Below are 19,701 nucleotides of genomic sequence, written 5' to 3'. Positions count from 1 at the left end.
CAGGGAAATGTCTGGTCAGACTTTGGTGCATGAGAGATAGAGGGATGGATAGTTCTCCGCAGATGTACATTTGATTGACAAGTGGGAAATAATGACAATCCAGTGTCCAAGTCCTGATGTGTCAAACCTCATTCCCTTGCATTTCCTTCCCTAAATCTGCTTGTCAAATTCACAACAGATTGTTAGTGAATTTGATGGCTGCATGGCAATCTTCATATCTGCATATTGGGCAGAAACGGAAGACAAATCATTTAATTATTGTCAGGTTCAAACAATTGCAGTTGTCTGACTGCATCCGGTGATGTTGACACGACTGTTGTGCTCGATGGATCAAGGCTACCAAATACTCTTGTGCCCGCCAGGCCCCGGGGTGATTTGTTTGCTTAAAAAACTGTGGCTCCAACATGGAGCCATTGTTTCCATTATGCAGCAGTCAGTCAAGCCGATGGGCTCCATCAGACTGTCACGGCTCACAAGTGCGGTTTAGACTCACTTTGCCTCTGAGTGCACCCTGTAAGTTTGCCAGGGATGGGGGTAAACAAACAGGGGGACGTGAGGAGTGTGAAGACATCTCTTTCACTCATGTACACGCACTCAAGAGAGAAAAGGCTCTAAAGTACACAGTGGAATACAGGCAGGCAGTCTACGGCTGTTGCTCACAACATGAATGCCAATAGGAGACCAAACAACAATTTTTTTGGAAGTGTTTACATCCAACAGCATTGAATACACAAAAGGCCAGACAACTACTCTGGAAACCAGAGCAAAGGCATTCCCACTTTTGAAATCATAGAAGAGACAGAGACACATGGGGAGTGTACTCAAAGTAGCAACTTTTTTTTTTCTTTCTGAGATACAGCTATTTACACAACCAAAGACAAAGTCCTTGAAACTGGTACAAACTTTTTTTTCCTCTCCCTGCAGGTTTGTGTTTTTCTCTTTTTCCAATGACAACTCAGAAAAATAAAAAATAAAAAAATATCAGCTTCGGGAAAAAAGTAGTCTAAGCATTTTTAAATGTCCGTAATATGTACAGGAGTATATACATTCTAAAATTTCCATCCGAGACCAGATTTTGCAACGGTAAATTCATTTACAGTTAACACATACAGCTGTATGTTTACTGCAGCACTAAAAAAAAAGAAAAAAAAAGAAAAACTAAAACAATCTGCTTATATTAATTAATCAGGTATGGCTGTCATTCAATCAGTGATCGTACAAGGGACACAGGACATGACTCATAAAGGACAGACAAGTTTGAAAAGGGTACAGATTAACTGAATGGGAGCTTTAAGTGTGTGTCTGTGTGGGGGCATCAGGAGATGGGGGAACTAGGCTAGGAGTGGCTGAACATACGTGGACATGTTTGAGGCCTTCAAGACCGCCGCTTTAACTTGTCAGTCACGGAGCGATACATTTCGATATTCCAATGCAGCAAGTTATGCTGCGCTACGAATTCTACCCATCGGACATGGCTTACAGTCCAAAACAGTTAAACAGCAGAGGATACAGCTCTTGTCCAGCCACGTTTTCCATCTCACACGGAACTAAAAGGTGAATGTGAAATCTTCAGGAAGGAGTGGCATGTTACATGATCAGTTAAAGACGTTGCCTTTACAAAGGAAGCAAAAAACATACAAATTAAATAGCTAAAACCCACAAAGTTGGAAGAAATTAAAATTAAAAACTTCATTGCTATAATTCAAAGGGAAACACAAACCTCAATCACTTGAGTAAATCTATTACATCCTTTGTACAAAAGGAAAAGCTTAAAAGTATAATTACATTGCGTAAAATTTATGGGAATTTATTCAGAAAGCCGTTTAAAATTAATGGGCAAGGAGTCAAACATTCATAAAATCATAACAGCATTTTCAAGTGCCATTATCAGTCAATAAAATATGGACTTGATATCACACAGACCTGCTGATTCCATTAAAACTATTTCATTAGGAAAAGAAAAAAAAAATAACATGCCCCTTAGGAAAATAAAATATCTAATGATCAGAGGATGCCTGTCTTTTGACTCACTACCTCGCACAGCTTAGCAAGACAATGGGCACAATCATCAGAGCATAATAAAATCAAAGCTTAAGTTCTTTCCCTTATCCGCAACCATCTCGAGCCAATAGCAAATGTGTAGGTAAATAGATTTATGCATTCAATTTGTTCCACACGCATGTTAACATAGAGACATCATTCTAACTTCTATGAAAATGATTTGTGTCGCCATTTCATGTTAATCAATGATTTCACCCTTGGCTTCAAATGTGGACACGGAGAGATTAAAATGCAATGATCCACTGCAATTCCAATTTCAGGAATCGCACTCCAACTTGGGGGTTATCGTTGTTGCTGCACAGAGGTATCTGGCACCCCAAATGTTTGCAGAGACCAGGCTCGACCTCAAAGAATAAGGCCAATCACTGCGTAGAAGCCAGGGTGGCTCGAGGCTCCTCTCTGGTCCAGCCCCCCCATCCTCTGGCTGATTCCTGGTAACCTGAGGACCACGCTAATTGGGGTGGGGTCGTTCGACTCCATGTGTTTTTTTTAATGAAGCAGGCTGAAGGATTCTGTGTGTCCATGTTGGCTATCATAACTTTGGTTCAGGCTGTGCTCTGGGTGCTGCTAGGACATTTGTAGTAACGAGTGCATGTGTGTGTCTGTGTGAGTATATGTGCATATACACACACAGCAGTGAACACCGGTTTGAGTGATCAGAGGGGGGAGGAGGTCAAAGAGACACAGTGGAGACTCTCGTGACCGCTTATGTGGTCAAGTGGACACGTTTTGCCGAACCACAGCCACCCCTTGTGTGGTGTTGAGAGTGTATGAGTTAGCCATCTCGTGGCCTGTTAAAGGTGCTCCAGGTAGTCGATGACCCGAGAGATAGACTTCTGTCCTGTGGTGCCCACCGAACACTGTGCATGCAGGACAAAGGAGAATAAAAAAACAAAATGTTAAGCTGTCCAAGCTTGGATGGGGGGTGGGGCCGTTTTTGGCAGCCCACTTATAGAAATAGCCATTTTATAGTTAAGATTTGGATTTTGGGTTGTATCAACTAATTTGCTGCCATTTAACAATACCTTCGTACTCTCATATGCCCCTGTCTCCATAGACTTCCATGTAATTCATAGTGCACGGATCATGCACACCCATGCCTAGATAAAACCACGTGTGTCCACATTGCTCACAGCTTTCAAACAAAAAAATCCGAATGGAAATCCGTTCAGGCATTCATGAGATAGCAGCCATTATGTTTTCCTAAAATGTAAACAAAGATGGCTGCCATGTTTGAAAGATGGGGTTGCTATGGGGGTTAAACATGCAATTTCGCGATTGCTATCATGCCTACTACATTTTTTGGGGTCAAAATTCTTTTGTTTTTTTCCTCCCAAAAACGGGACATTTCCGGGTTCTACGGGCATGGCAGGGCGGTACAACGGGATTTTTTCGGGATTTTCGGCCATAGCAGCAAATGAGTTAAAAGTAGGGAAGTAAACGAATATTCGACTATTCGAATAGTCGTTTATGAGATCAAAATCGAATATCAAAATGTAATTAAACGTTTTATTTTTTATTTTTTTAACCGCAAACCTTTTTCACCGGCAAAGTTTCACACGGACCGATAATAGCGCAACACCAGCATCAACAGCGCACCATGCAGCGCACAGACATTGAAAGCCAGTCAGTCTCTTTCATAACACTATGGTGTTTACCGTATGCATGCTCATTGCTCACTCCCCAGTGAGGAGCATGCATACAGTACATGTATGCACAGCGTTGCTTGCTTGTCGCTGTGGATTTACATTTGCAAAGCAGTCGGATGGAAGTGTGGACAAAAGCACAGTTTTGTAGAGGCTGTCTAACCATTAGCATAAAGGTACAGGTAATAGGAAGTTAGCATGCACTTTAGCATGGATGCTAACGTAAAGTCCGCTGCGTCCACAACGCGTTGTGAGCTTATAGATTGGTTATTTTCTGTCATGACCAGTGACCACACATGCTATGGGAGAGATGATCAGAGCCATCAGGCTGATCAGTCACGTCTAAAATGTACCTTTTGTCCAGAAAATAAATAATTTCTTAATAATATAGGGGGATAATTACATAAGTGTTGATTTTACAAAAGGACCTTATTGGAGTCGTTATTGTTCTGCAACATTTATGTTGATAACTTTTTTTTACATGGAGAAAAAAAAAACGATTTTCATTTTGGACACCTTTTTACATCCCTAATTAAAAGTAGGATAAGGTGTAAGATGTGTTGCTTTGCTGTTATATGTATTGTTATGGTTGGCAGGCAGCGAAGTGACGAGTGCTATAAGGAAATGGAAAATGCATAATCCTCCACTATTATAAGGAAGCTACCTCAGCGCCATGTGTGCATGCATGCCTTTAAAGACCTTTTTATTTGGCTCCTTCTGTCACACTCAATATACTTCTTTGGCAACAATATAGCAGATGGGGTGACATTTAAAAAGAGCTCGAGCTCAGAAGCTTTGGTCAACTTATCAAGGAAATTGCTCTTTAAACCAGTTGACACTGTACACTCCCTCCAACCTTTCCTAACAGAAGTAAACGGGTGTAAAAGCCCTCCTTGTCTGTATCAGTATTTTCACATCGAGTTAGACATGTCTGTGAAGGGCTGAGAATTTAAGTAAGATGCGTTTGCAACATTAGATCTTGGAAGAGTTTAAAAGGCCTGGTGTTTTAAACAAAGGGAAAGATGTTCCCATAGAGATTCCAGTGAGGTACTGTGTGGTTCTGTGTCAAATTACTTGCCTGCAATCAAGGTATACTTGTACTTTTTGTACATAGTTAACTCATTTACTGCCATTAAAAAACTTTCGACAAAGCATATCCGTTTCCGACCGATCGGCAATCCGATTTTTTATGGTTTTGAATTAAATCGAATTAATCTAATAGCTCGGGAAAGGGCCTGGAACAACGAGAATAACGGGAAATGGCAGTAAATGAATTTTCTCCATACTGTATATCAACTGTTGAAACTGATATAAAGCTGAATATATTGAAGTGTTGAAACACATCTTCTGTCAGATGGCATGTAGTCATGACAACAGGAAATGAATACTCACAGTGAGGTTCATGAAGTTCAAGAACTTTTTCAGCATTTCCGTCATAATGGAGAAATCTCCTTTAGGCAGGTGCTCTCTCACAGTAGTGACATTGATCTGGGGGGACCGATGAGAAACACAAACAGAACAAAGGCACACTTTTAATCGTTTGTGTTTAGCATAGCCTCCATTTGTTTTGCACCTGCTAAGTGGATAAGTGATATTGCACTAAGTATGGATAAACACTTAGACTCTGAATACAACAGAATCATTGGTATCACAGGTACTGTCAAGGTTCTAGAACGGGGGATTTCAACGTGTGATGCATGCCAGAGCATTGCAGGGGAGGCGCACAGAGACTTTAGGTGAAAAGAGATAGTAAACAGGATGATCAACAGCAAGTTACTGTAGGTATGCTCACAGACTTGCAGAAAGAATACTACCATAGCAACACACCCAAAACTTAAACCCGCTACTCCTACCACAGTTTTGGCAGCACAAGTCATGTCTATAAATGGGCATAAAAGGGACAAGCATCAAAAGCATTTCCACTTTGACCCATAGGGGTGCCACAAATGCGCAAAATGTAACCGTTTGATGCAATAACATGATATTTTGGGAGATCAATCCCCTCAAAATGAAAAACACAAGATCTCAGGAGTAATGTGTGGGAGGGGCCTATTTCTTAATAACAAATGGCATACACCACAAACGCAGGATCCGATGAGCACCAAATTTGAATCGCATGTTGCATGGCTTCCAACGCTATTCCTCCCAGCATATTCCTCAGTCTTGCAGCCTCAACTCACGACTGCATGGGGCAACCACACTTGCAATTTCACCTTTCTAGTTATTTCTCCAGAGCACTCATTTGTGTGTGCATAAACTTTGCAGTGGCAACACTCAACGTTTACTTGAATTATCAGATGAAAGTGACAAATTGTCTCTGTTCTTGAGGGATTGGTGGACCTGACTTTTTTTTCCCCTCTCTCATGCAAATTGATGGTGCAGGTAGGTGAAACAGGATTTAAATTATGTAGCATTAAAATGGTGCCATGGCATTGGTCCAAAGTTTCATTAGTCCGAAGGTTCATTAGTCCGAATTTGTTAAGAATACTATGACTAACTCTAACCCTAACCCTAACCTAAGTAACACTAACTAAATTTGGACTAATGAACCTTCGGACTAATGAACCTTCGGACTAATGAACCTTCGGACTTATGGGCAGTCCCCATTAAAATGTGTGGAATGTTTATCTAAATTTCAGCATACTAATTAAAGGTTTTAGACTGATGTTTATCTAATACTTAACCGTAGCTTACTGCATTTTAATTATTACATTTAGTCATAAACTCAGCAAAAAAGTTCGGAAACTCGATTATTATTCCTCCCCTTCAATAATACCAATTGTTCCAGTGTGACCTTACCTGGCTCCCCTGACAGAGGCAGCCCAACAGCAGAGCGGTGTAGGAGGCCACGATGCTGTCTTCCATGTGCTTGCCAGCATGCTGTAGAGCTACAACCCACAGAAAATGTTTAAAATTACTTTCAAAAGGTTATAGTTAAAGTAATATTTCTAAGGCAGACTGTCTCAAACAATCCCATGACAGTGCAACCATGCAGGTACGAATTAGGCTGGGAAAGTAAGTGCACTATTGAGTCATTGTTGATTTATGATGCAAATAAAAAGGGGAAAGTACCATTAATTCACAATAAAACAAGAAAAAACTCATTTAAGAATCAATAATTATAATCTTAGTTTTTGTTTTATTGTATTCTCAGGGGAGAGTGATGATTAAAAAGTTGTTAAATATCAAGTTCGTAATTCTCATTATGCATCTCTCAACACAAAGAAGGGAAAGAAAAGAGTTATCATCCTCCTACCTTTGTTTAGGTCCAACTCTTCGTCTTCTTCCTCCTCCTTCTTCTCCTCAACTTTCTTGTCATTCTGGCCCTCTGGCGTCTCTACCGTCTCTGCAGTCACCCATTGGATCTCCCCGGATGTGGTTTCCTGCCACTCTCCGCTCTGGTCGGCCGGTTTGGGAGCCTCGCAGATCAGGTCATCGGTTTTTGCTTCGGCCAGGATGGCGGCCTGCTCCCTCTCTAGTAAGTGCTTGGAAGAGACAGAGGGCAGACACGGCGTACATTCAGCAACTGGCCTGGACTAATGCGGGAGGCTCTTTTATTAATAATTCAAAAGGGTGCACGTCCCTGTAAGCGAGGTCAAAAACCCTAGCCTTGGGAGTATTACTAATGGGTACAACGCATTAGTATTTTAAGCATTCTCACAGCTGGATAACAAGAAGTTCAAACTATCCTGACAGACCACGGTCAACATACTTTAAAGCATTCCCAAATATCGTCTGTAAGGCACATTGCAAAGTAGTAGACTCTGTCAAGGACAAGTGAGCAGCTTGTTCGGTTCTAGCAGCATTAATAAATTCAATTAAGATAGCTTTGTGAGGTTAGGAAGTTGAATACAGAGGAGGAGGCTTAAGTCTGCCTCTTTGGCATTAAACTTAGAATTGATGGATAGAAGCTCATGTGGAGCGATACAGGCAATGTAAATGGAATAGGCCATTTGAGACTTCCTTGATACCTGCATATTATAGCAAAGTTATACTTTTTTTGTTATTCCTTAATAAATTCAACTTCATGCACAGCTCACAGCTACATTTTCTTTATTTCACAATCACATAACAAAAAAACTAAAAAGATTTGCCTACAGCTGCTGAAGAAAAGAAAGTAAATCTGTTTATGTTTACGCTATAATGTCAGCTGGCACAACTACCTACCTTCACCAGGGCAGCCAGGGCTCCGGAGGTCTTGGGCTTGTCAGCCGTGTCTCCCTGGGTTTCAGCCGGGCACGTCGGCACCGACTCCCCTGTCTCAGGCGCTGTGGGTTCGGAGGGCTGCACCAGGCTGTCTTCTAGACAGCCGTCGGTGTGAATGTAGTCCATGTCCACCAGATAGTGGCGGTTCCTGGCACTGTACTCCACCAGATTAATAAGCAGGCCCAGGCCCTGGAGCAAAGGATGGGATAGGATACAGAGAGACAGAAAGAGTGAGGCCACATGCAAATAGGATAACCTTTCTGCTGTCTTTCTTGCAGTGTTCTTTTAACCCAATAAGGCCTGAACACATTATGACGCAATATTTTATGCTTTAAATATAAAAAAATAGCAGATATACAAGCTCACAGCGCGGCACCGAGTTGCGAACTTGTAGATCTGCTATTTTTGAAAAATCGTGAAAATTAGAATTTTGACCCGATTCTATAAGTGTCTTTTGAATCCTTCTAAGATTTTTGGAAAAACCCTATGTTTCTATGTCAGCAATCTGGCCAGCCATCGTCAAAGAAAAGGTCCTTTTCACTTAACTGGAGCTCAGTTAGTCTTTTCTTGAGACTACTGTGTCAGTGGTGCTCAAACCTTTTCATGTGAAGGACCCCCAAAATGATATTTATTTGGCCACGGACCCCCATTTCAAAATATCTAGTTCCAGGGACCACCCAGAAGCAAAATTTGAGTTACAAACGTTCGCTTTGAAAATACATATATTCAAAGATTTGCACACATTTTCACGACTTTTTCAAAAATAGCAGATCTACAAGCTCGCAGCGCGGCACTCGGTGCCGCGCTGTGAGCTTGTATATCTGCTATTTTTCTCTGGTTAAAGCATTCAATAATTCTAGGCCTAAATGGGTTAATTACTGAGCTGCCTTTCCTTCCAGGAGGTAATCTGCAGTGAGCTTCTTACCAGGACTCGCACGTCGAAGCGCTGCTCCGCGGGAATGTAGCGTGGTGCCCGCAGGACACAGTTGAGAGCTGTTACAATCAGCAGGTCCTGTTCACCTGTCTTGGTGCTTCCCCACTCTGCAGACAGAAACCTCATTACTTAAGCATTTGTTTCTCTGCTCCTTCAGAAGCAATTACTCTGTAAATAATTTGATTAATCTGTGCCATTAACTTCGACCATAACATTACGTTATAATAAGTTAAAGTTATCTGACCTGAAAGGCAAATTAATTAATGATTACCCGAAGTGTTACTTTTTGGTGAAGTTGTAAATAATGCACATTAGGGTTATTAACGGTTAAAAATAAAAGTTCACTTACACTAGAGAATAGGCTACAGGCAAAGCAAAAATAATGAACTAAAACAGCATGAAATGCAACCTAAGGGGCTGTATCCAAAGTTTTTTGAATGACAAAGCGCTTTGAATATCATGTCCAGAGTGTTTCAAATGCATTGAGAGAAGCCTGTGTCTCCAACCCTCTGCATAGGAAATTGACATTGACAAGTGGCGCGCCGCTCCTAAACATTGACCTGTTTTCTGCCTGAGGCACTGGAAGCCGAGGGCGCCGAAACGTGATGCTCGGTGTGAAGAGGAGCGCTCATAGAAATGTATGATGCTGGCAGCTCAAAACGTCTGCTCACTGTTAATACGTTATCTTTGTAAAGGAAGCATTCACACATCCACTTAATTCAGATGCAGGTGCGTTGGGACAGTGAAAACTGAAGCAATCATGAAAGAATTATTTCCATGCACGAAAAAAAAAAAAAAAAAACCCTCTTGATGACAGAAACGTCTGTTAATTTAAATAAAAAAATAGTCTACTGAACAAGAGCAATGTGCAGGACTTTTTTGTTAATGGAAACGATTGCTTCAAAACATTATCTGTGACATGGTATTAGACTCCACTTTGTAGTTATAGGCAGCACATGTTTTAGTCTTTTCGTTCCCATGTTGGTGGGTCTAAATGCATGTGACAGCATACCGTTGTCGTGAGTGAGGTTGAGCAGGACTCCTATGACGGCCCTCATGCAGTCCTCTACAGCCTTGCCCACATTGCTGAAGCTGCAGTGGGGCAGCGCTGTGCCCGTCGATGATGACAGCGAGCTGTTATTGAGCTCCCTGCTGTAGCGTTGGATCATGTCTTCACAGTGCCGCAAGCCTCTGGAAACAGACAAGACACACACAGAGACAGCGGGTGAGGGAAGGTACAGCGAGGGTAATTGAAAGAGTCGTTTTGTGGTGGTTGGGGTGGGGGGCGGAGTGGCGCGAAAGATCAAGGGGAGGGATGATAGAGAGTGAGGGAGGGGAAATAAAAGAAACACAGGAGATTGAATGAGTGAGGAGGTTGAGATGGAGCGGGCCGGAACGAAGACAGGAGGGAGATTGAGACAACGTGCGTGAAGGGAGATGGAGGAGATTGGGTGAGACAGAGCAGAGGTTAGATTATCATACTAACAAGATCACACGCCACCCCCCAACAGGAGGCAACCAGAGGGTAACCGGCTTCGTTTGACACCGACCTGACACCTATGGCGTGTGTCAACTAAGTGCCGATAAGAGGGACAAACATATGAGACAGGGCAAAGCTAAAGATCCAGACAGTGGAGTATGCTTGCCACGAAGGCAGCATTTATTTTAAGCTACTCTTAATTAGTGTGGTTACCACGCTAATACATGGTTTAAATAGATTAATTTATATACATTTTTTCATGAATTCTTTCTCCATTGCCTTGAATGGGAAAATCCAAACATTTAACTTTTCCCAAATATGGAGATGATGTCTGGCGTCAAAGACCCCATGAGACTGACACAGTATGTCCATGTATGGGCATTGGGCATAATGGGTATTCCAAGATATGGGCTTATTATTGATGACATCGGGGATCTCCATATATGGACATAAATGGGCCACGGACAGAATGTTTAGCACAGCTCAAATAGGGACACGGACTGACAGATACAGAGATATCCATATATGGGATGAAAGAGACAAATCGTAAAAGACAGAATAGATTTCCCAGCGGATTCCTTGTGACTTGCGTCAGGGCAACCACACTTGCAATTTCCCAGGATTGCATCTTTCTGGTTTGATTGAATAGTAGATACAGGCAGGACATAGGTCCCAAGCTAGAAATGATCAGACCAAGGACATTGTGATTATGTGGTTGTTGAGCCAACATGTCAGCTATCAGTGTAAAAGGCAGCATTTTAAATGGGCATCGGTGTGTTACATATAGTCTATATGCCTGCATCCTATAGGATGCACAACACATTGTGTCATATGACTTTATGAAGCATTTTGCATTGCCTTAAACAAAGTGCAGGCAGGCTTTTCTTCTTAGCTAATGTGTGAGAGGGAAATGGTAGAGGTTTTGGAACAGGGAGATCTAAAAGTCAAGCCCAGGTTCTCAGACCAGGTTTTCCCATAATAAAAAAGTACTATATGTGCTAATTTAGGTGGGGTAGGGTTATAATGTTATTCATTATGATAAGGAGAGTTATGTCCTCTCACACAGGCAGCCACAGAACAGTGCTGTATTATGTGCATGAGACATCACCCGATCTGAGTTCCAGACGTAGTCGCAGTTAGTCAAGACAAGACTGCTGTGCTTGGTCTGTTCAGGCCTTTTTTTCTGAATGAGTGACACTCATAACACAAGTGCATGATACAATGTCCAACTGGGTGGATATAGAAGCCAGCCAGGGACGGGGGAACTGAGGGGGCATCACGTTACTGTAAAGTAAATATATCACACACTTCATGGCTGTAATCGTACGACTTGCAGCCAATCATAACAAATGCACGCTAATCATTGAGCAGCTTATGATAGCACCTTCATTGGCTGCCAGTCAAATTTAGAATCTAGTGTTTAAAGCCCTACATGGCCTGGCACCACACACTATATATATATATGACCTAATCCAGCCTCCCACCATTTTTGTGTAACAGTGTTGTTTTTCTCTGGGGAAATGCAGGCAATTAATAGCAATAAGCAAATGTCACCATTTATTGTTCTGATACAAGCCAAACGTTCACCAGAAATAGCAAGAAAAACAAGCTGCATGCATGAGTCTTTCTAATGACTCTATGGTGACTAAGTATTACTGACATGGCATGCAGTATTAACATAACAGTTGCAAGCACTGTGTGAACGTTTCCGGTTGACAGAGTTGAGCGCTCAAAATCAATACGCTGATCAGCATGAGGAGCAGCTCGCAGCAACCCATTATTCTATTGTAATAATCGCATCAGCGAAGAAAATCATTGTGCATGAATGATGTATTAATGCAACACACAATGACAAGAATTTATGTAAACAATGGTCATAATCAAATTCAAAACTGCATACAAAATACTTTAAAGAGTTTTGAATAGTATTTGGCCCACAGGCTGCCAGTTTGTTGCTTGCACTGTAGATGGAAGCAACAGCAGCTTAGTCTGCTAAATAATCTTCTATGCTTCAACACATTGGCTCAATAAACAGACAGGGAGATCGGAGGATACATGTGTATCCGGCGTATTTTAAGTGTATTAATTGTTGTCACAAATGTGTAGCATGATTAACAAGTTGTGCAAGTATGCCTGATGTCTGTATCACACGTAACAAGCACTGACTAACAGCTGATCTTTCCTTTTTGTGAAGTAGCTGTGCTGCAAATCTATAGGAAAATGGCAACGCTGTTTCTGTAGTTAACAGGATAGTTAACAATTTCCACTAGCCATCTCTAGGTCTGGTCTTTCGGACTGTGACAATTGTCTCCACCTCTTCAGATATGTGCTTACAGCGTTCTTGACAGCCGATTCATGCACATCAGTCAGAACATGCATCACACACCCCCACCCCCCCCCCCCCCACACACACACACACACACACACACACACACACACACACACACACACACACACACACACACACACACACACACACACACACACACACACACACACACACACACACACACACACACACACACACACACACACACAGAATATGGTTCTCACCTGGCGGCAGCGACAATGAGCTGGGAGTCTTTGTAGGCGATCAGATAGCTCTGGTTCTCTGGGTTCTGAACTGTCACCTGTTGGCAGTGAGGACATCAAGGTACATGTATTAGGTTCAAAGATCAGGGAAGAAAAGGCACATTCATTGGCATTCTCTGGAAACTGGTGAATATTTGTTGAGTCTAAACTCTGCTATTCATTTATGGTCACTTTGAAGGTGGAGTTTTTCACTGCCGAAGAACAATGAATGCACAGCGTAGTTACTTACACTCTCAAGCACTCTCAGACATCTCTCAGCGCCCCATAAGGAGGCCACCAGACTCTCCTTATCATCTTCTTGGCTCATGTTCTCCACACACTCCTTTACTGTTTACAACACAAGAGACACAGAAAATTACAATGCAGGCCAACGGCTATTTACAGCTCATCTGTGACATGAAATACTTGAAAGGAGAGATAGATGGCCCACGTAAAGAAACAACACGTGAGCAGTGTGCGTTAAGGATTCAACTGTTTTAGGTATTACATTTAACCATACTATACACCATCCATGGTTCAATAAGCACTTGTGAATTGAGGCATTTTCTTCTTTTTTTATGCCTTTTTGATAGGACAGTGGACTGACAGGAAATGGGGGGAGAGATGGGGAGTGACACGCGTCAAACGTTGTCCGGACCGGGAATCAAACTGACGACCCGCCAGTCATCCATGCCTATGTGGCAATGCCTAAGTGGTATGCGCCTGAACCAGTAGGCCAGCGGGTGCCCAGGCATTTTCAGTTTTGCAATTTAATTTTGAGTTATTACTTGATACAGATTTCTTACTGCCGGAATGGCACTGTGTCTGTGTTGCCGCTCGCTGGAGAAAACTCTTCCGCACAAGTAAGGCCACGCCAGTCACACATACACTTCAGAAGTGTCAGCATCCCGTTCACTTCATTTTATGGGAACAAGGGAGAGGGGCCCCTCGTTGCGGCATTTTGACATGATGCTGTCAAAGTGTCTGAATTATAGAATTCAAAAAGAGAAAGAAGTCAGCACTCAATGTCCTTTCAAAATGTTATTTGCCTCGTCGGGACGTGAGGAAAACATCGACAGAGGCCTCAACCAACAGGACAGATGTGAGGTGGTTGACCCCAATTGGCAGGCATTTCGCTTGCAGTTTTCTTCCAGTGAGCCAACCACTAGGGCTGTCACGATTATGACATTTTACATGACGATTAATTGTGACACAAATAATTGCGATTAACGATTTAATTGTGTTTTGGTCGTTGACAATTACATTTTTGTTTGGCCTGTAGACTTTGAAGTTGCAAATGGCAGATATGACACATAACCTAAACCTAAATATACAAAGAAATGACTGACATATTTGACAACTTTACACTTAAAAATTAACAGTGATAGTGGAAATAGCCGATCTACAAGCTCACATGCGACGCGTTGTGAGCTCGCAGATCTGCTATTTCCACTAATTTTTGAAAATGTTTGAAACTATGAACATTTCTCAACATGGAAACGATTATGATGATTATGCAAAATAATTGCGATTACCTCAAATAATTGCGATTAGACGATTATGTAATAATTGTGACAGGCCTACCAACCACTCAAACAGACAACTGGCACTGCCCTAACCCAAGGACATGGGAAATGGACACGTCTTATGCCTCAGTATGCATTGGCTACAATACTTTTGATGCAGATGTGTACCGTGTACCCTAAAGCCAAAAATTGCTGATAAAAAAAGGGTGTACATCAGGGCAGCTGTGCACAGAGCCAGGTTCTATATACGAGAGAGAGTTTTACTTTTAAACAACAAATATCTAGCTCACCACACTCAACACTATGGGAGGATAGCTGGAATTCAGCTAAATATAATGAACAAAAATGAATAAATAACATAGAATTAATTAGAACCCTGGCAAGCACTTCCACCTTCTGTTGCTGTATTATTTCATAAAGCCAAAAATTGCTGATAAAAAAAAGCATTGGAAAACGTTGTGATCTTGTATATCGACTCTCTTTTTCCAATAGGCAAAATAAAAGTATTGAGGGAATTAGCATTTTTTTTGTTCCCCTTACTTACAAAACATCCTCAAACTGTACCAAAACTTAACCGAAGCCATGACCCAAAAACTAAGGTATGAGCAAACCAAATTTAGATTAGATTAGATTAGATAAAAGAGCACTTGTGCTCAGCCAACCTTCTCCGGTAAACAAAAGTAAAAATGTAATGAAATCGTAATTAAAAAAGCATACACACCTTTGTCTACAATGTGGTCCAGACCTCCCAATAGCCGGAGTTCCTCTTTGAACCAGTCGCCAGCTCTCTTAGAGGTCAAAGAGAGCAACGTCTCCATTGCCAAGTGGCACGACTAAAACATAAAAAAATATCAACATCAATCTCTTAACTCTTGGACAGGAGGCAGCCACAACACCATCCTATGCCGTCAAAAAGGCAATTTAAGCATCTTCAAGCTAGGATCAATAGTAGCTTAGAGATCAGCTGTTAAAGTGATTGATGATGCCGATTATCCAAATTAAACGTTTTCTGTATTCGCCATTTGATTAATAGTTTTCAATTAAAATGTCATTAAGAAAGCTTTAAAATAGCATTAAAAACAGCATGCATTTCTGCTTGCATTGCTCAGTCGACCTGAAGAGTGAGTCAGGTCGCTGCTACATGCGTTTCCTGAGCCAGAATATACAGTAACTTGGTATGGCTCTGGCAAAACATTTAAGTCAAATTTAGCATTTCATACGGTCATCTACATTTCTTGGGAATAAAATAAAATAAAAAATAAAAGAAGAGTTCATGTGTAAAGCATTGAGGTCTTTAAGGGTTAACCCAAACCCGGAAACTTGAGACAATACCAGAGACCCATATTGTATGGGTTCAGTACTATCTGGGTAGGCCTTCTTGGATCCCCTCGGGTCCTAGAAAATAGGCTACCGTAACGAATCCATTTATTTCATCTTATTTTATAGGAGAGGACAGGATCATTTTATTATAGGCTACATTCCATTACAGAGTAGTCCATCACTGTAAAGTAGTGGTATAATAGCAATTAAAATGACATAATATACCCGACCATTCACACATGCCTGGTGGTCTCTTTCCTCTCGGAACATGCACCAGGTCAGTTCTATAATATCTCGGATAGGATAAGATCTCGAAACAATTTTACGGGTTAGGTTTAATCTTTTTTTTTTTTTTTTTTTACATGGCGGAACTAATATGACCTTAGAACAAATTTCATGGGTCAAATTAGGGTTGGCGTTTGTCATTTTGGACCTGTGGAAGACCTCCAGTACAGCAACCGATAGACAGCAACAGGAGCAGTAGAAGGCCAAAGTCAAAATCATGTAACTTTACAGAGTCGGTGCATTTTTCCTCACCGTGATGTTTTCAAGGTCCAGGTGTTTGTTGTGTACCGTCTCACAAAGCTTTCGTATCTTCTCCTTGACCTTGCCCACCTCCTTGGCAGTCAGCTGGTCCTGGTGGGACGAGTGTTCCTGCTCTACATCCAAAAGGTGTATCATCAGCTCCAGACAGGCCCGGTCCAGGTCCATGTTCAGACGGTCCCGACTCAGGATGTACATCAGGGCGGCTGTGCACAGAGCCAGGTTCTATATACGAGAGAGTTTTACTTTTAAACAACAAATATCTAACTCACCACACTCAACACTATAGGGGAATATCTGAAATTCAGCTAAATATAATGAACAAAAATGAATAAATAACATAGAATTAATTGGAACCCTGGCAAGCACGTCCACCATCTGTTGCTGTATTATTTCAAAAACACCATCAGGTCCATTACCATTTGGTAATGTACACTGTGATGGAGAGCACAAGAGGTCTACAGAGAACAGTTTCAAAAGATTACTGACCGGGTGCTGTGGAGCGTCACTGAGCATCTTGAAAACTTGTGCCACCTTCCCTCTGGCCCGCAGGTGCATTCTGAAACTGGGCATGGCGCACCGTGTGGCCAAGCTGATTATACTGGAGGACAAGGAGGGAAGGAGATCATGGGTGACAGTGGACTAAACCAGTGGTTCTCAATCTTCTTCTCAGCCTATACTTCTGTGTGAATCAATGAGGTTTAGTATTGTCACTGTTGGCCATTTCAAATAAAAAATGCCAATAGGCTAAACAAGTACATATTGATCGTGATTCTTGTTGCTCATCGGTACTAGCGGTGTGTTTTACTGACTCTTTCTCCTCGTCTCTGCCTAAAGGAAAACTTCAGTGACACGCACCCACACGCCGGTGATCGAGCCCCAATAAAAGTTGTTTCTTCTCATCTCTGCCCTCTAGACTAGAGGACATACACTGACAGAAACATGTGTTGCCCCTCCCCCCTTACACAAACAGTGCGCTTGTTAAGCAGGTTTGTTCACGCTAGAGTTGAGTATTTACAAAGATTATGAAGTCAATTTATCCAAAGGGGACAACTACCCCAGGCAGACAGACACTCCCATCCAATACCAGCTGAAATACCCACAAGCATTCCGTCTTTGGCGACTGAATTTCCCTCGTGGGATCAATAAAGGTCTCATCTTATATCGGTGCTGCGGTTCTTTCGTGTTTTGTAACCCTCTCTGCGCGTTATAGATTTTAACATTACAAAGTAATCCATAAGGAGGGTGACATACTCTCACTTATTTGCTATAAAACCTCCAATCTACAATAGATCAAATGCTGAAACAAAGGTGTCTTCGCTTTCCATAGTTGAAGCAATTTTTTCCACCCAGGCTTTTCTTGCCTTTAGTTACAGTGTAGAGAGACCGAACCAGGAAGAGAGTCTCCAATGTTTAACCGGCCCAGGAATCAAACCGGGGGCATGCTGCCAGGCATCAGAGCACATCGTCGTTGTCGGGTGGAAACCTCGTATCACCAAGTTTCTAATTTGTCCGTTCTTTCGCAAGTAAAGCCATGCTTCATCATACAAGTCTGTCACACAAAAGTAGTGAAAACAGCAGATCTACAAGCACACAACGCCTCGCAGCGTTGTGTGCTTGTAGATCGGCTGTTTTCACTAGTTTAAATCATTTCTAAAATGATGAATGCAAAACGAACTGTTTTGGACATACAAGGTTTTCACCCAACAACGACGATATGTGGTATGCGCCTTAACCACTCGCTATTGGCACCCCCAGAAGCACATTTTTATTACCTTTTCTTTGTCAAGACTTAACAATAAAACGACATCATCTACCCACAACAGATGAAATATAAAGTGTCAGAGAGAGAGAGAGAGAGAGAGAGAGAGAGAGAGAGAGAGAGAGAGAGAGAGAGAGAGATTTTTAAAGAATGGGAAAGGCTGATAGAAATGGAGGGCAAGAGCACAAACTAAATTGCACACTGCATGAGTCACGGCTAAGAGTAGAAACTGATAAAGTAAACAGTATGTGGTGTTAGCAGCACATAGCTTCCAACTGCTCCAAACAGTTACGATGGGTAAAAGCAAAGGATGGATTTCAGGAACGGGCAAAGATGTACTAGACCAATACCCCTACAGCAACATCATTATCTTACCTAAGGCATCTTGTGTTGAGTGGTTGGGTGCTCTTCAGCCCTGTCTCCAGGTACTCAAAGTCGTCCGTGAACTCCTGGTTCTCACCGAACTCCACCACGTCATTGAAGTGTTTCACATGCTGCACCACTGTGTATAGCTGGGAAGTGAAAGGGCATTTGACAGATTTGATTGCAGAGCTCTAGTAAATGCCCATTGTCCAGAGATGGACCCAAAGCACGCATGCAAGCTCATCTGCCTGCATGCACACAGCATGAAACAACAGCTTTGATTGTGGAGCAGTTCTGCTCCATAAGGTTCCATTAGCAGCATTAGCTGACTGAGGTAATACCCGTCATCAATATCAGGGTAGCCTCGAGAGCTATGGCCTGATCAGCAATGTGTGCGTGAGCCTGTATGTGAACACACTCAGCATATTAGAAGAGTACCTGAGGTTAAGAAAAGCCCCATTTGCAGCGACATCTTAGATGTAGAACTACTGCCTCAGGGACTCTGCGGCTAACGGCCTGATCTGGAGCCAACACACCCATCTGCCAATACCATGCACGGCGAGAGAGCTTAAATGAAACACCACACTCCTCGCTGCAACCACCAGCCCACACTGCGATTCAAATGAATTACGGCGAGCTGGACACCACACTTCAAAGATTGCCAACCCTTTAGCCCTGTATGATGAAATGGGTAACAGCAGCTTGGCCAGGCAGGGGGCACGAAAGAGATTCATTTGTAGCCAGCATGCAAACAAAAGTACTGAAAACCACAGGCAGTCCCGAAACTTTTTTTGTTCTCCTTTCATTCCATTGTGTTTAAAAAAGGCTTAATAAAAGATATGCTACGTGCTTGGACAAACTACATCTTCCAGGGTGCCATATGCTCACCTCCTTGTGCTCCTTTCTGCATTTGAGTGCAGTGATGATGTCCTGGTTGAGTCGCGTGGGGAGAGTCTCCGACTTGGTGACTTTGGGCGGCGGCGGCGGTGCTTTGAACAGGCCGTCGTCTTTGTGGGAGTTGCTGTCCTTACTGCTGCTCGACAGACTGGCCTGAGGGGGAGGGAAAAAAGCCACAATCTGCTTAAAATCTAAGCGTCTAGAAAATTACATCCACAACTACACAGACTCTCAAGACAAACAAAGAATTATAACCCAAAGATATAAAAGGTATTATTTGACTATTTTGACAACATCGATATCTGCAATTATGGTGCCAATGTGTGCTGATTTTAACCCTTAAAATGAACCTATGTTAAAAGAAATTGTTCAAGTGTCATTTTTTGTTTTTT

General features: G+C 42.2%; 1 protein-coding gene across 1 annotated transcript in view; it reads right to left on the bottom strand.

Annotated features, from left to right (window-relative positions):
- Window positions 1-813: 813 nt before the first annotated feature.
- Window positions 814-19,701, bottom strand: part of wapla (WAPL cohesin release factor a) — a 30,068-nt gene continuing 11,180 nt past the window's right edge. The window contains exons 7-20 of the mRNA XM_080739854.1: window positions 19,301-19,462; window positions 18,425-18,561; window positions 16,777-16,888; window positions 16,282-16,512; window positions 15,146-15,257; window positions 13,149-13,246; window positions 12,881-12,957; window positions 9,860-10,038; window positions 8,839-8,954; window positions 7,875-8,102; window positions 6,964-7,192; window positions 6,507-6,595; window positions 5,100-5,195; window positions 814-2,921 (exon numbers count right to left, since the gene is read on the bottom strand). Coding sequence (XP_080595980.1) covers window positions 2,856-2,921; window positions 5,100-5,195; window positions 6,507-6,595; window positions 6,964-7,192; window positions 7,875-8,102; window positions 8,839-8,954; window positions 9,860-10,038; window positions 12,881-12,957; window positions 13,149-13,246; window positions 15,146-15,257; window positions 16,282-16,512; window positions 16,777-16,888; window positions 18,425-18,561; window positions 19,301-19,462 — 1,932 coding nt within the window. The 3' untranslated portion in view covers window positions 814-2,855. The remainder of the gene's footprint in view (window positions 2,922-5,099; window positions 5,196-6,506; window positions 6,596-6,963; window positions 7,193-7,874; window positions 8,103-8,838; window positions 8,955-9,859; window positions 10,039-12,880; window positions 12,958-13,148; window positions 13,247-15,145; window positions 15,258-16,281; window positions 16,513-16,776; window positions 16,889-18,424; window positions 18,562-19,300; window positions 19,463-19,701) is intronic.

The sequence above is a fragment of the Nannobrachium achirus genome (genome assembly GCF_963921795.1).
Source record: "Nannobrachium achirus genome assembly, chromosome: 13".
Classification (NCBI taxonomy): Eukaryota; Metazoa; Chordata; class Actinopteri; order Myctophiformes; family Myctophidae; genus Nannobrachium; species Nannobrachium achirus.
The sequence above is the reverse complement of the archived record's forward strand: the minus strand, read 5'-3'. Positions and strand labels throughout refer to the sequence as shown.